This window comes from Oryctolagus cuniculus, chromosome 8 (genome assembly GCF_964237555.1).
Source record: "Oryctolagus cuniculus chromosome 8, mOryCun1.1, whole genome shotgun sequence".
Lineage (NCBI taxonomy): Eukaryota > Metazoa > Chordata > Mammalia > Lagomorpha > Leporidae > Oryctolagus > Oryctolagus cuniculus.
The window spans coordinates 26,588,002-26,602,920 of record NC_091439.1 but is presented as its reverse complement, the minus strand read 5'-3'; the positions used below and the strand labels follow the sequence as shown (position 1 = coordinate 26,602,920).

Genomic DNA, 14,919 nt, shown 5'->3' with positions numbered 1-14,919 from the left:
TGAGTCATCTGCATTCAAATCCAAAATCTCTCTATATGAGTATTTCTTTCCAAATTAGTTAAAAGATTTACAATTAGAATCCAATCCATTGTCTATCATTCAAAATGAAAAAATAAAGTATGACAAGGGTGAAACTGTATCTTTACATATTGCTATATCTTTATATTTCACAAAATAAATATAATGATGAAGGCACTCAGTTATATATAGATATTTAAATTAAACACAATTTTATTACTTAAATTATATCCTACAAATACCCCATGTTTATTACTAAAAGAAAAATAATGGGAGTTATTGCTTCTTCACAGGGATAGATGAAGATATAGTGGGGCCAGAGCGATAAACAATTTTACTAGTCTTCTTCAAGAAAATTAATACAAAATTCCTAATTCAAAGTTAGGTACAGGAAATTGGGAGGGACATGTCTGAGTGAAAGGCTGGGCAACTTATGTTTGGGATATCCACCATGCATAGCAGACAGTCCTTAATTTTTTTTTCTGATCATATAGCATTGTATAACATCAAAGTATTGTTATTTCCAATGCTATCCTGTCTTTTATTTCCTACTACTCAGACCTTCAGTTTTTCATCTTTTCATAACCTACAACTCAATTACAAGAGATTGATTTTAACAAATGTCAGAGGTGCTAAACTTCTTAGCATTATACATTATCTGCAAATCAAGATAAAATAATGAGTTTCTTGAAGACTGATTACAGTTTATGAAGAATTCTCTTGTATAATTATATTCACCTTAACCATCTGTTGATATGTCAAATAGTAAGTGGGAAAACAGTTTTACCAGACATATAAGACATTCTGGAAATATTTTTCAATATGTATATTTTAATGACAAAGAAACTGCCTTGCATTGTCATGCAACTTAATCAACTGTCCAAATTTTGTACCAGAAAGCTGGGGGTACTTCTGGACAAGTGTACATGCAAGTAGTTGGCACACACTTGACTTTTAGGTTTGGAACTGGAGTTAGGCATCTTTTCTAGGACAAATCTTTCATCTCCTAGAGAAAGAAAAGAACAGAGCCTGCTTCCAGCTGACCAAATCACCATTTATAGTGATCCAGTTTTCTTTATTTGATCAAAGAAAAATAATCTAACACTTTAAAAATGGGGTCAGAATAGCATTGTGAGAAAAATTCTTCTAAAAATATTCATAATTGTGTAAAGAGTATATTTTTATTTGTTAAAAAATCAAATTATATTTTAGATTTGGAAGTCTTTACTAGATCTGTAAAAATCAAAATTAAATCTTTGAGACTCTAAGTACTCAGAAAAAGAATATTGGATAATAAAATATATTTGTTATCTTAAATAGTACTGGCCACTTGTACTTTTTGTGTTACACTCAGAGCATTTATGAGGGTGCTACAAAAAGTTCATAGACAGTGAAATTAAAAGGTAAGTTAATTTTGGTGTAAGAAAATTGAAATCCAAGCAAAATATTTTTGTAATATGTGTTTTATACAAGTTTTTTTGAGACTCCCTTTTGTATATTATTTTAGAAATATGAGAAACATTTTACTTTCTATAAAAATAAGACAGGAAGGAGGAGGATGGGTGGGAGCGTGGGCAGGAGGGAGTGAAGCGTGGGAAGTATCACTATGTTCCTAAACCTGTATATATGAAATACATGAAATCTGTATACTTTAAATAAAATTTTAAACATTTTTCAAGAAATATGCATAAATAATCATGCAAGAGCTTCTGAATTAGATATGCTTCACATGTCCCCAGTTTAGACAAAAATTAAGAATATTGATTCTGCAATTAAAGAAATCTTTTGTCTTCTCATGGTGTATCCTAAAAATAAGCTGAAGTACACATAACCCCTACCCCATTTTCTTTTATATTCATCAGAAACCTTAAAGGAATACAAACTTCATACATTTCATAATTACAACTTTAGGAATATGGTGATTTTTCCCACCACTCCTGCCCTCTCCATTTTCTTAATTACTAGATGACTTTGGCTAAAATGAGATTCCATTGGCATTAGAAATTTAACTCTACAAAAATCCCTCTTGAAAATAAGAGAGAAATGCATATGTATTCCAGTTAGCTTGTAATGACACATTTAAAGAAATATTAGAACCAAAAACAATCAAATAAATGAGCCAAATCTACCACTGTCAATATTTGCACATTAACTTCAGCTCAGGAAGAGTTTCCTTGTACAGATTCAATGGGCCTAGACTGTGTAAAACATAGGAAGATACAAAGTGTTTTACTTCTACCAATACATCCAAGGGAGAGATGCTGAGAAATGGAAAATGTATATTTTAAATAAGGACTGCAGATAAATCTGGAAAACCTGGAGCTAAGAGTAAAATAAAGAAAATTTTTAGAGATGGTGTTGTGACACAGCAGGTTAAGCCACAGCTTGCAATACCAGCATCATATATAAGACTGCAGGTTCAAGTCTCAGTTACTCCACTTCTGAATCAGCTCCCTACTAACATACCTGAGAAAGCATCAGAAGATGGTCCATATCCTGGGTCCCTGCCACCCACATGAGGACCACTATGAAGTTCCTGGCTCCTGGTTTCAGTTTGGCCCAGACCCGGCTGATGCAGCCATTTGAACAGTGAGCCAAGGACAGCACTGTGGCCCAGTGAGTTAAAGCTCTGGCCTGCAACTCTGGCATCCCATATGGCCACAGGTTCAAGTACTGGCCTAGGAAAGCAGTGGATGGGCCCTTGCACCCATGTGGGAGACATGGAAGAAGCTTCTGGTCCCTGGCTTCAGATCAGTTCAGCTCAGGCCATTGTGGCTAGTTGGGGAGTGAAACAGCTCTACCTCTCACTGTTACTCTTATCTTTCAAATAAATAAAATAAATCTTTTAAAAAAATGAGTGAACCAGCAGATGGAAGATACTTCTTTCTCTCTCTCTCTTTCACTGCCTTTCAAATAAATAAATAAATATTTATTATTTAAAAAGAAATTGATAATAATTCCCTTAGTGACTCAAATTATAGGTTTAGCTTAAAAATCAGCAATCTTGGATATATATTAAATTTATCAGGATCAAAAATCGAAATTAATGAATTGGAATTGCTTCAAATTATAAATCTCCATCTCAATTTTGGGTAAATTTCAGTGAACTCTATGTCTACTTTTAATGATTTTAATCATTGTAATTCCTTCAAAAATTCTTATTTTGAAATGAACGAAAGTTTAAAGATGATTATGACTAACCATTTAATCTTAGGTAGTTATAAATGATAAGTAAAACATTTTATCATGTTAGCTTCCTTTGAAAATTCCACAATATTCTCTAATCCTGGCATAATACATTTCAGCACACATCCATGCACAGTTTCTTCTTCTTTCAATGAACTTACTAACAGTTATCTCTTTTGCAAGTTGAATGATAATTAAGGTGAAGAAATTACTGACTAAGCCTAGACATTGACATGGGAAATTTTTAGAAGCATCAGTTGTAAATCTTATTTAGCAGTGACATTTCTTCCTCAATTTTTATGTAAATATATGCCTTTTCCTAATTTATTTGGACGTTTTTATCCAAAGAGATATTTTAGCAGAATACAAAATGTATAAAGGAAATTTACACACTGTCAAAATTCATCACCATGTAAAAATAGCAATAAGATTAAAAAAATTGTTCAGAATTACTAACATGGCATATAGTATGATTATAGGAATAGATTGGACATTTCAGACATTTCCCTTGTTCATGATTTCTCTCATACTATTATAATTTATTAGCTATATAATATAAATGCATGTGTGTGTGTGTGTTTGTATTCATCAGAGGGTAAATTATTAGTGAAGCAGATGGTATCCTTCAGAGGATTTAACACCAAAATGACACCTGCCCTAAGAAACATTACAAACTTCCCTGATCAAACTGACTGACATGACAACTAAATGGCACATAACCGTGGAACTTCCTGATAATGACTGAAAAAAAAACATGTAACACAGTAAATTCTCAAAGATTTTTGCTCAAACATAAATGTCAGATTTCTCATAAGTAACAGCCCCCTAGAAGCTCTTCTTTAATGTATTCAAATAAGTAGGCCTACTCTCTCTGTCCCTGTCTTTTGTTCAAAATGCTCTAGGTATAATCCATTTAAAGATCAGTGATAGCTAAATTGTTATTTAATGGGAAGCAATGCAATGCCAATATAAAATAATTTTTCTATCTTCTTTGTCATAATGATGTGTACTATACTTTTTTCAGAAGAATAGAAAACACTTTTCACAGTATAGTAATCTACAGTATATAAAACCGTGTTTACAAATCCATATATACAGAAAACATCTCAGTTTTCAATTTGAAGGTGCTTAACTTTGATAAGATATGTTGTAGAGAATGACCATTCAAGTAACCATCCATTGCCTCAGTCTTTCTCCTTAACCCTAACAGAGACTCAAGAATTATGTGAACTCATGGTTCAATTGCCTATTAGCTTTCTATAACTACATGGAGTCATAACTAAATTTCTTAGAAATTAGTTTCAATACACTAAAATATATGAATAAAAATAATTGAATCCTTTAGTACACCATCAAGTTTCAATTTTCTGGATTTTCAGAAAATGCAGTAAATATCCATGCTGTGTCTTTGCTCAAGTGCAAATTGCCAAGATTTCAACTTCATTAGTTTGTTATTTACGACAGTCTTCTTCAGGTACAACTTCCAGTATTATCTGTAATGTTCTGGTTATTGTATCTACAAAGAAATAAAAGACAAATTAAAAATGCATGGAAATTAGAAATGCATAAAAACAGTAAAATATGAATTATTTTAGATTGTATATGGAAAATACACAATTGCCTTTTTCAAAGAGTACTTTCAAGAATTATTGACTTCATTAGAATCCTATCATGCTCAATTAATTTATTTGCTACTTCTGTAACTTCCTGTGATGGCTTCTCAGTAAGAACATGTTAATATTCTATATTCAAATAGGGACTTTTATTCATGACAAAAGACTGAAAATATTTTGAGATAATTAAGCCAAGATATAAGTAAATGTCCAAAAACATTCTGCTTATTCCATTTAAAATTGGTTTGTTCTTTTTGCAACTGTGAGATCATTACCAATCCTTCAGAAGAATCAAGAGGAGAATCAGAATATGATAGCCAGACTCGAATTTGTAGTGTCTTATGGAGCAAATCATTTTATCTCCCTGAGTTTTATTTGCCTAGCAGGTAAAATACAAGATTTGGAGTACATCATCGGTTCCCAGAGTGTGGACTCCAAACCGGTAATATTATCATCACTTGAAATATTGGAAATGTATCTCTTTTTTTTATTTGAGAGGTAGAGTTATAGACAGTGAGGGAGAGACAGAAAGAAAGGTCTTCTTTCCGTTGGTTCACTCCTCAAATGGCCGGCTCTGTGCTGATCTGAAGCCAGGAGCCAGGTGCTTCCTCCTGTTCTCCCATGAGGGTGCAGGGGACCAAGCACTTGGGCCATCCTCCACTGCCTTCCTGGGCCATAGCAGAGAGCTGGACTGGAAGAAGGGCAACCAGGACTAGAACCCGGCACCCAGGAAATGTATCTTTTTAAGCCTAACCCTATACCATATACTGGAACCCAAAAGTAGAGCCTAGCTGCCCATGACTCTGATAGATACTAACATGTTAGAACCACAGGGCTGGACGATTTCTAAGGCCATTTAATATCAGCATCCCCAGAATCCTGTGATCCCATCTTCCAAGGATGTGAGTTTTTGTTTGCTTCTTATCTTGGTCATCAATCCCTACACAACTTTTTCATATTTCTACTTGTTCTGGAGCAGTCTAGTGCCTATCTACCTACTTGATAGTTTCCAATCCAGGTCATCTTTTTTATCTGATTCTTGACATAGCCCCTTCCAAGCAATAATTATAATGTATTTGATAATACCACAAAAAGGTATTTAGTTTCATCCTGTCTGTATAATCATGTTCCCAAAGTTGTTTTTCTCAGCACCCTAATATGTGTAGTTAGCATTAATTGTAAAGGGTCCAGTATATTTCTGGTCAAATGTTTTCTAAATAAATTGTATTTTCTTACAGTGCACTCTTCACATGGAGATACAAGAGGAGAACTCGGGGTAATTAAATCTCATATTGACAGAAAAGGTAAATGGTAAAACAACTCTATGAAAACAGAAATTTTTTTAACTTTCAATTTACATTTTAATCACAGGCTCAATCATCTACTTAATAAACATTTCAACAAATAGAAAGACTTCTATTCTGCAGAAGTATGGAGAAGGGCTATTAACGACAATCAAATCTCAAGATATGAATTTCACTCAGATCAATCACATTTTTTGCACTCTATATATTAGCTACCACAGATCAGAGAAAAAATGCGCTATTTGTCTTTTTGGATCTGATTTATTTCACTAAGCATGATGGTCTCTTGTTGCATACATTTTGTTGCAATAGACAGGTTGTCATTCTTATTTAAGGCTGAGTGTATTCTATCATGTATATATAACATATTTTCATCATCCAGTAATCAGTGGATAGACATTGTACATAAGACTCCAGTAGCACAGGCAATAGAAGCAAAAATAGACAAGTGAGATTACATCAAATTAAGAAGCTTCTGCAAAGGAAACACTCAACAAAGAGGCGACTGACAGAATGTTAGAAAATATTTTCAATCTATACATCTGATGAAGAATTAATATCCAAAAATATATAAGAAGCTCAAGAACATAACAAAACAAAACAAACAACCCAGTTAAGAAATGGGAAAAGGACATAACCAATAATTTTTCAAAGGATGAAATACAAATGGCCACCAGACGCATGAAAAAATGCTCAGGATCACTAGCCTTCAGGGAAATGCAAATAGAAACCACAATTAGGTTTCACCTTATCCAAGTTAGAATGGTCATCATTCGAAAATCAAAAAATAACAAATGGTGGCAAGGATGTGGAGAAAAGGGTACATTAATACATTGTTGGTAAGAATGTATAGTACAACCATTATGAAAGACAGTAAGGAGAGTTCTCAAAAATATGAAGATTGGTCTACCATATAACCCAGCCATTTCACTACTGGGAATTTACCAAAGGAAATGAAATCAGCATGTGAAAGAGTAATTTATACCCCCATGTTTAGAGCAGTTCAATTCACTATATCTACGATACAGAAAACAGACTTTTGGAGAAAGGGAGATGCAGCTTCCATGAGGCGTGAAAGGGCAAAGGCTATCTGAGAGTAGGTAGAGAAAGCAAAATGGATTACACATTTGCAAAGCTCAAATGAAAAGCAGCAGACCTAAAGACACATCCTCCGCAGCTCTTCTTCCTGCAGAGGTCCTACTGCAGCCTCCTGAGCTAAGCTCCTCAATGGCTGTGTTCTGTACTCACCTCTGCTCCTCTACTCCCAACACAAAGCCTTTCTTCTATATTTTGGGACTCCTGGCCCTTTGTCTTCTTAGACACCTTGCTCCTCCATATCATACTGCATCCATTACAGACAAATGGGAGCAACTAAGACCCTGAAGCATTCCTGCTGTGTTATTCTCAGTTCCATAGCTCAGTTGGGATCCTCCATTCAGCAGCACAGAGAAGCCATAGAATCTCTCACCTGCTCTTGCACATGTAGTCCTGGCTCTTTCTCTGCATTCAGTCACCCCTGTTATCAATCTCCCCTGTTGCTTTCTTATGCTCTGTCTTGGGGCTTTAAGATTTGATTGACTATCGTTAAAAATGAAGGTTTCTGCAGAGGGTAGATGTTGGTTCATGAGTATCTTACTGGAGTCACAACAACTTGCCCAGCTAGGTTATCTTACAGGCCTGGAGTAAGACAGGCATGTTTAATAGAACCAGACAAGCCTCGATGGAAGCTTCCTCCACGCCCAGGAAAATTTCAGAGCATGTGGCACTTGATTGCCAAGCCTACATTCAGGCCCATGGTAAGGCTTTTGGCTTTGGGGGTAACCAAACCCATGATAGTACTTCTTTGAACAAAGGTGAGCTGGTATGAGTCTGCATTGGGGGTTTTAAGTAACTACAAGCTATAGAACAAAATTGTAGCATTTTTAGCTTTTTTTAAATACTGTTCTTGTTCATTGTTTATTTCTGAAACAATTGAGACAACAACTAAAATTGCAAAATCTGATTGACCCAACACCTGATTAATCCTACACCTGGTTCCACCATGGGACCAAAAGCCCAGATGGAAAGTTTGGGAAGTAATGCAAAGGCAATCTGCTCTGGAAGTCATTTTAGGAATAATAGGATGTGTTTTCTCAAAGGTTTCCTGCACATTATCTCTTTTTATCCCTATGGTGAAGATAGTCTGAGCCCCTTGGAAGTGTAGGTGAGCTTAATTCATTGACAATGTTGTACTGCAGTCTTGGTGAAACTTCGGTCAAGTGCATTACCCAGTTTTCAGTGACATATAATATAAATGAATTACTTTGACTCACTGCAGCATATGCTTTTAGACTGGAACTGCAAAGTCACTGACCAAAAAAGATGGATTATAATCACTCTGCTGGTGTGGCCCAGAATCATCTTTTAGAATCAAGGATTTTGTTTAAATAAGGTTGCCCTCTACATCTCTCCCTGAGCAAGTGGCACCGATTTCCAATCACTCCCCTCAGTCTCAGCTACAATAGGGTTTGGCTGACAGAGGCAAGCAAGTGAAACAGCTGCTGCAAGCCCTGGCAAATCTGGGCCAGCACTAATATAGGTTTGCAGGTCTTGCTACTTCCACGTTTTTGCATATGACAGTAGGGGGTGGGGTCTGCCCCTTTCTCCTCCTCCTATGAGAACATTGTATTTCCATAAATGCATAAATAATATAAATTACCAATACAAAGGGCAGGAAAAATCTTTCTGTGTATCTGACTACCCCCTTAAGAGCACACTTTCTTTTCACCCTGGAAATGCTATCACACAAAAAAGTGGTTCAATACTGGCATCCTGTGGCCAGAAAAATTCATCAAATTTCTGAACAGTCTTAGCTCCTTGGGTTCTGAATGTTCCCTGGCTGTCAGAACTAGGCAGCTTTTCACCATTTTCTGAATGCTGCTTTCATTTTTCAGGAAAGCAGCCACAGTAAGATGCATTTTGATAGACTGTCATTTTCACAGAGCCCATCTACTCATATAGATTAGGGTAAAAATAAATGAAAATATAAAGGCTAAAGAATTCTGCCGAACAAAAGAATATGAAATAAAACCACTGAACAAACCGCTCCAAGCAGAGGCTCTTTTTGGCTTGCAAGTTCACACTGAGCTTCTTTCTAACAAAAAGGACATCGCTGGAGAATGGACAGGGCTGGTGGTTCAGGACTCGGATGTTTTGCACATCCATCTGTGTGTGTAAGTGCTTTAGGGCCAAAGGCTAAGAAATTACTTACTATCATAGTAATAAATATTATGATTTTTCTTTATTTTACTACAAGAATGCTGCCTAAGAGGAAAATCAACCAAATTACAAAGGATTGTTGCTTCTTGCTACTCACTTTCCAGGCGGCTATAAAGATAAAGAGTTCAATGATAGCAGTTGAAAGGCAGAATTGCCATGCACCCTGGTAAGATTTAATGGCATTTTTGAGAACCAAATAACCGTTATGGGACTACTCCATTGCTGCTAGTTTCACAAATGGCTACCACTAAATTCAGAGGCTTTGGAGATGTTCAAAACATCATTAGAGACAGAAAAATAGAAAGAAAAAAAAACCTTCAAAATGACCTAACCATGGAAAGACAAGGAAGAGGCATCAAACAGGGAAACTACTTGTGGGTGTGCACTGACAAGGAATGGTCCAGAATGCATGCGTTTGAGCAAAAGGAAAGAACTTTCAGGGTCTGACTACCAACAGGAGGAACAAAATCACCACTAAATGAGATAGAGCAATGAACTGTCAATCATGTTTCTTGTTTCACTCTCAGATTAAACTCAGTTGTTTGTTCATAAATTCTCTTGATTTTCCAGGGTGCTCAGAGATTTGAACCGTCTCTATCTAGGATTGGAAATAGATGAAGATCTCACAGTGATGAGTGGTTATTCTCTCCTAAATATCAGCAATGAGTAAGGCAATTCTAATGGTAAATAGTGTTTCACTGACTTTTTTTCCCTTTGGAATGGGTCCTAAATTTAGTATGCATGACTGAGAAAGCCTACCTAGAAATATTTCACAAAAACTAAAGTGAGATAACAAGAAATAAAGATCAAATACTTGGTTAAGGCAATCAGTGCACCGAGCTAGTTTTAAAGAATATAACATGGACCGGGGTACTTTAAAGTTTCCTAGAGGTACAGATATTGTGGTGCAGTGGGTTAAACTGCAACTTGGGATGCTTGAATTCTGTATTCCAGCGTTGCAGTCCACCTCTGCTTCGCAACCAACTTTCTGCTAACATGCACTAGCGGGGGAAGGAGGGCGGGCAGAGGGTCCCTGTCACCCACAAGAGAAACCCAGATAGAGTTCCTGGCTCTCTGCTGTTGCAAGGATTTGGGAGAGTGAACCATTAGATGGAAGATCTCTCTCTCTCTCTCAAACACATGAAAATAAACATTTAAAAATAAAACAATAAAGTCTGTGGAAAATGGAATTAAAAATAAGTTTATTTTACTGCAAAAATCTTTTGAAACCCATGCAGGGTTTTCTCATAATGTACATTTTCCACAAAGTTGTAGAAGACCCCAGATATGGTACATGTATTTGTGGAGTAATGTTGTCATCTATGGAACAAAATCCAGGTACAAAGAGTAGACAGAATAAGGAATAAAGGTCTCATATGCCAGTTAGAAGCTCTTAGAAAGTAACAGCAGCACTCTGCTTTAAAGGACTGGCCTCTGAATTAGTTTGTGTAGTGCACTTGAGATTCAAAATGTATGAAACTTTTTTCTTTTTTGTTTTTCAGCAACACTGACATTATTTATTAATAATTTTACCAGAAATCTCTCTGAACTTTTAACTAGGACTTTAAAAAATTAATTATGGTGAAGTAAGTACAAAGGGGAAATACAAAAACTGTGTTCTAAATTCACCAAATTCAAGAGCAAGGACATATCTGCTCCTCTGGCCCCTTTTTCATTTTACCTCTCTCTCTATATTCTGCCAGGCACCCAAAGCTTGAAACAGCACGGACTTAGAAGTCCAGTGGATGTGGGTTCAAATTCTAACTCTATGGTTTAAAAATCTGTAAAGTCAAAAATAAATTCTCTGTTTCCCTGAGCCTTCACATGGATAAGGGAAAAAATCTCATCTTAAATCTGATCTTGTTGAAGATTGAAATTTGAAATGATGGTGATGGAGGGGAGCAGACTCAGCAGAGTCCCAGCCAGAGAGATAAGATTTCAACAGACTCTTCTTAAATATTACTCCTACCCACTGATCAACTGTATTTTCTCTCCCTTACCTTAACTGGTAACCAAGTCCTGCTGGGTTTTTGTCCTTAATATTTTTCCCTTTCTTAATATCTTTCCCTGTTTCTCAAACCCTGTGGAGAAGGCCGTGTTCAGACCCTCCTCAATTCTCACCAGGATTGCTGCAGGGACCACTAAACCTGACTGACTTCAGCCTCAGCCATCTTTAATCCATTCTCATGGACCCCAGTGTGATTCTCTAAAACAGGAAGCTGCCTGAGTTGTATTTCCAGCTTTTCAATTCATATCTGTATGATTCAGAATAAGTGACATGAATTTGCCCATTATAATTCAATATCTATAAAATGGGGATAATAATTTCTCCAACCCCAGAAGGATGCAAACACATAGAAATCACACCATGAATGAGATTGTTCTTCTTTCTTTCATTGTTCTTGCTGTTGTTAACACCTTTCTGTGATACACAGTTCCCTTGAAGGTACAACCATGATATTTAAGACATTTTGAACTCCACAAAAAATTCTATGTCACTCATCAAATTATATGCTATGATATAGAATCACTAAGCACCATACAACCCAGAAGGAAAATTACTAGGCTAGGAAGGGATTCCAAAGAGAAGATAGGTCTTTTTTGGAACTATTGATAAATTTCTATCTAAAGTGATTCTCTTAAGAAGTGATTAGAGCCCCAACTAAATATCCAGGAAGGAGTCAATGGTTGTACCCTAAATGTCCTTCCTGCTTTCTCCTCCTTGGTTTCAATTAAGATGCAATAATAAACTAACACTAGCAAAGGTGCCACTTACATTTTTAAATTTTGAAATATGTTTGTCAAAGAGGTACACCTTTGTAAGTTTTCTACAGCATGGTCTCTATTTTAAGATTTAGTTAGTTAGTAGTTAGTTCAAAGTCAGAGAGAAAGAAACCTTCCATCTACTGGTTCACCCCCCAGATGGCTGTAACAGCCAAGGTTGGGCCAGTCTGAAGTCAGGAACCAGGAGCTTCTTCACGGTTTCCCACATGGGCAGCAAGGGCCTAAACACTTGAGCCATCTTCCACTGGTTTGTCCAGGCCATTAGCAGGTACCTGGATCGGAAGTGGAGGAGCTGAGACACAAAGCCCATTTGGGATGCCAGCTCCACAGGTGGCAGCTTTACCTGCTATATCACAATGCCAGCTCCTTCTACAGCCTGGTTTCTCACAAGCTCCTGAAGCTGCTTAAAACTCTTACCTGACAAGGGCTAGCATTTGGCACAGTGGTTAAAATGCTGATTGGCATATACATTCCGTATCAGAGTGTCTGTGTTTGAGTCCCAGCTACAGTTTTGATCCCAGCTCCCTGCTTATGCTCATCATGGAAACTAGCAGGTGATAGGTGAAGTAGCTGGGTCTCCCACATGAGCGACTTGGATAGAGCTAGGGGCTCCTGGCTTTGGCCTGGCCCAGCTCTAACTGTTGTGGGGGAGAGATAACTCTGTCTGTCTGTCTGTCGCTCTTTCTGTTTCTCTTCTTTCAAACAGACAAAATAATCAAATTAAAACATTTAAAAAAAAATATCTTACCTGACATTCTTCGAAACCACTTGGGTTTCTTGTCCCATATTATAAAGAGATAGTAGGCAGGGACCCCACTCAGAGTGATGACGAAGCCAATCCCTGTACTGAATGGGTCCGAATAAAGGGAAAGGGCAACCATGAAGAAGCAGGTGAAGGAGAACAAAGCTGGGATGAAGAGTGGTACCTGGAACACAGCACAGAAAGAAGTCACTTAGACCAACACATCAGGGGACAGGCTTCAGCCATGTGCCCAGCGACAGGCACCAACCTACCTGACCTCAGTAGCAAAATCTCTTTCCTGGGGCACAGAGACTGTACAAAACATGTTCCCTTATATTTAATTTAATTTATGTTTAAATCTTTGGATAGAACAGAATCTAAGGACAACAAAGGGCATTTCATTAGAGATACCGTATTTGAGTTATTTTAGTAACTATATGCCATTATGATTTATGCTTTTGATTTTAAAAGATTGGCTCTCTGATAATTATGATTAGAATCCACTTTAATGTGGAGTCAAGAGCACCGGCTGCTTGTTACATGTTAAAGCCTTTCAGTGTATATTGATTTTCTGTTGAGATTCACAACAAGAACTGACAGAAATAAAACAGGCCAACTCCTATTCAACCGCTAATAAAGACGCCGCCAGCATTAGGCAATGAATATAATTAGAAACAAATTCTGTCAACATGACTGACAACATTATCTGTGCTATTTCTTAAAAGCAAATACATAGCGAGGTCAGATCAATCCATGAATGTCCAACGCTGAAGGGGACGGCAAGCATGTTCTTCAGCGATCCCCAAAGGAAATGCTTGCTTACGGCAAATGGGCATTCTACTATGTGCTAAATGCATGGATCTTTGCTTTCCTATGAACTCATGTTCTAAATACACCTTGTATATGTTGTTTCTAGAGTGTGTAATGCAGAGAAAAAGCAAAGCAACAAGTCACAACATGTGTTTAACAGCACCTGTTGTGTAAAATAGCATCCTTGTAAAAGTTTGAACTAATAAGTGTCTGCCTCACTCTTTCTCAGCATGGCCAGTCTTCAGCAGACACACACATCCCACACTCTGCACGGAATCAGGTCACTGGACACATTCATGAAATATCAGCATCGCCGACATACCTCATATATTTTCTCTTTTCAAAAATGTGACATCCAAAGTTCAGTACCTCACATAAGAATGTGATGAACTATTTTTTTTCCAAGTTAAAATAAATCCAATCTGAAGGCACTCCCCGTAAGAGTTAAACGTTCAATCCCACGGGATGCCACCCCCAGCCCCAACTCTCCATCATGCAGTTATGACAAAGGGAGGACTGGGGATTAGGAGAAAGATTTATGTAAACCCGTCAAGATGGCTGGGGTTACCTTGAAAGGACGCTGCATATCTGGGCGTTTGTATCGAAGATAAATCAGCCCAGCGACTGCCAGCCCAATAAAAAGCCACCTGGCAAAGCTGAGGAAATTCAGAAGACTGTAGAGGTCACCAGAGAAGAGCATTATCATTGTTAAAGGGTGCTGGAGGGAAAAGGCAGAAAAACCAAGATTGGCGGATTAGAACACTGCAAACAAACACCTCCACACCACACATTACTAGTATCTTGGTCACATGATCCATGCTGACCAACTGTCAACACAGTTAGAACCTAGATTCAGTTAACCTATTTTCTATATTCTGCTCTCACAACCCCACTACACACCAGAGACCCTGTGAGAGAGCCATCCTCATTACCCTGCAAACAAGTGGAATCATGTAAGAGCGTGCTATTTTGTTTCCTAGTTCCTTGTACAGTTGAAAGAAGAGAACAGACCGGGTTTTCAAAGAGTAAAAGACAGGATATCCAATGACTCAAAATGTAAAGGCCCAGAGACTGAGATTAGGAAGTAAGTAGTAATAAAAATTTAAAATGCACTCAGTTGGAAAATATACAGGAAACTGTGAAAGTCTCCTGCTGAGCTCTTGACTGCATACACACAGGAAACACAGCCACTTCTAGGTGACCC

The 14,919-nt window shown here is 37.2% G+C and overlaps 1 protein-coding gene across 1 annotated transcript in view; it reads right to left on the bottom strand.

Moving 5' to 3' along the window:
• Window positions 1-211: 211 nt before the first annotated feature.
• Window positions 212-14,919, bottom strand: part of SLC7A11 (solute carrier family 7 member 11) — an 83,096-nt gene continuing 68,388 nt past the window's right edge. The window contains exons 10-12 of the mRNA XM_008267436.4: window positions 14,284-14,433; window positions 12,912-13,089; window positions 212-4,720 (exon numbers count right to left, since the gene is read on the bottom strand). Of these exons, the coding sequence (XP_008265658.2) occupies window positions 4,656-4,720; window positions 12,912-13,089; window positions 14,284-14,433 (393 nt within the window). The 3' untranslated portion in view covers window positions 212-4,655. The remainder of the gene's footprint in view (window positions 4,721-12,911; window positions 13,090-14,283; window positions 14,434-14,919) is intronic.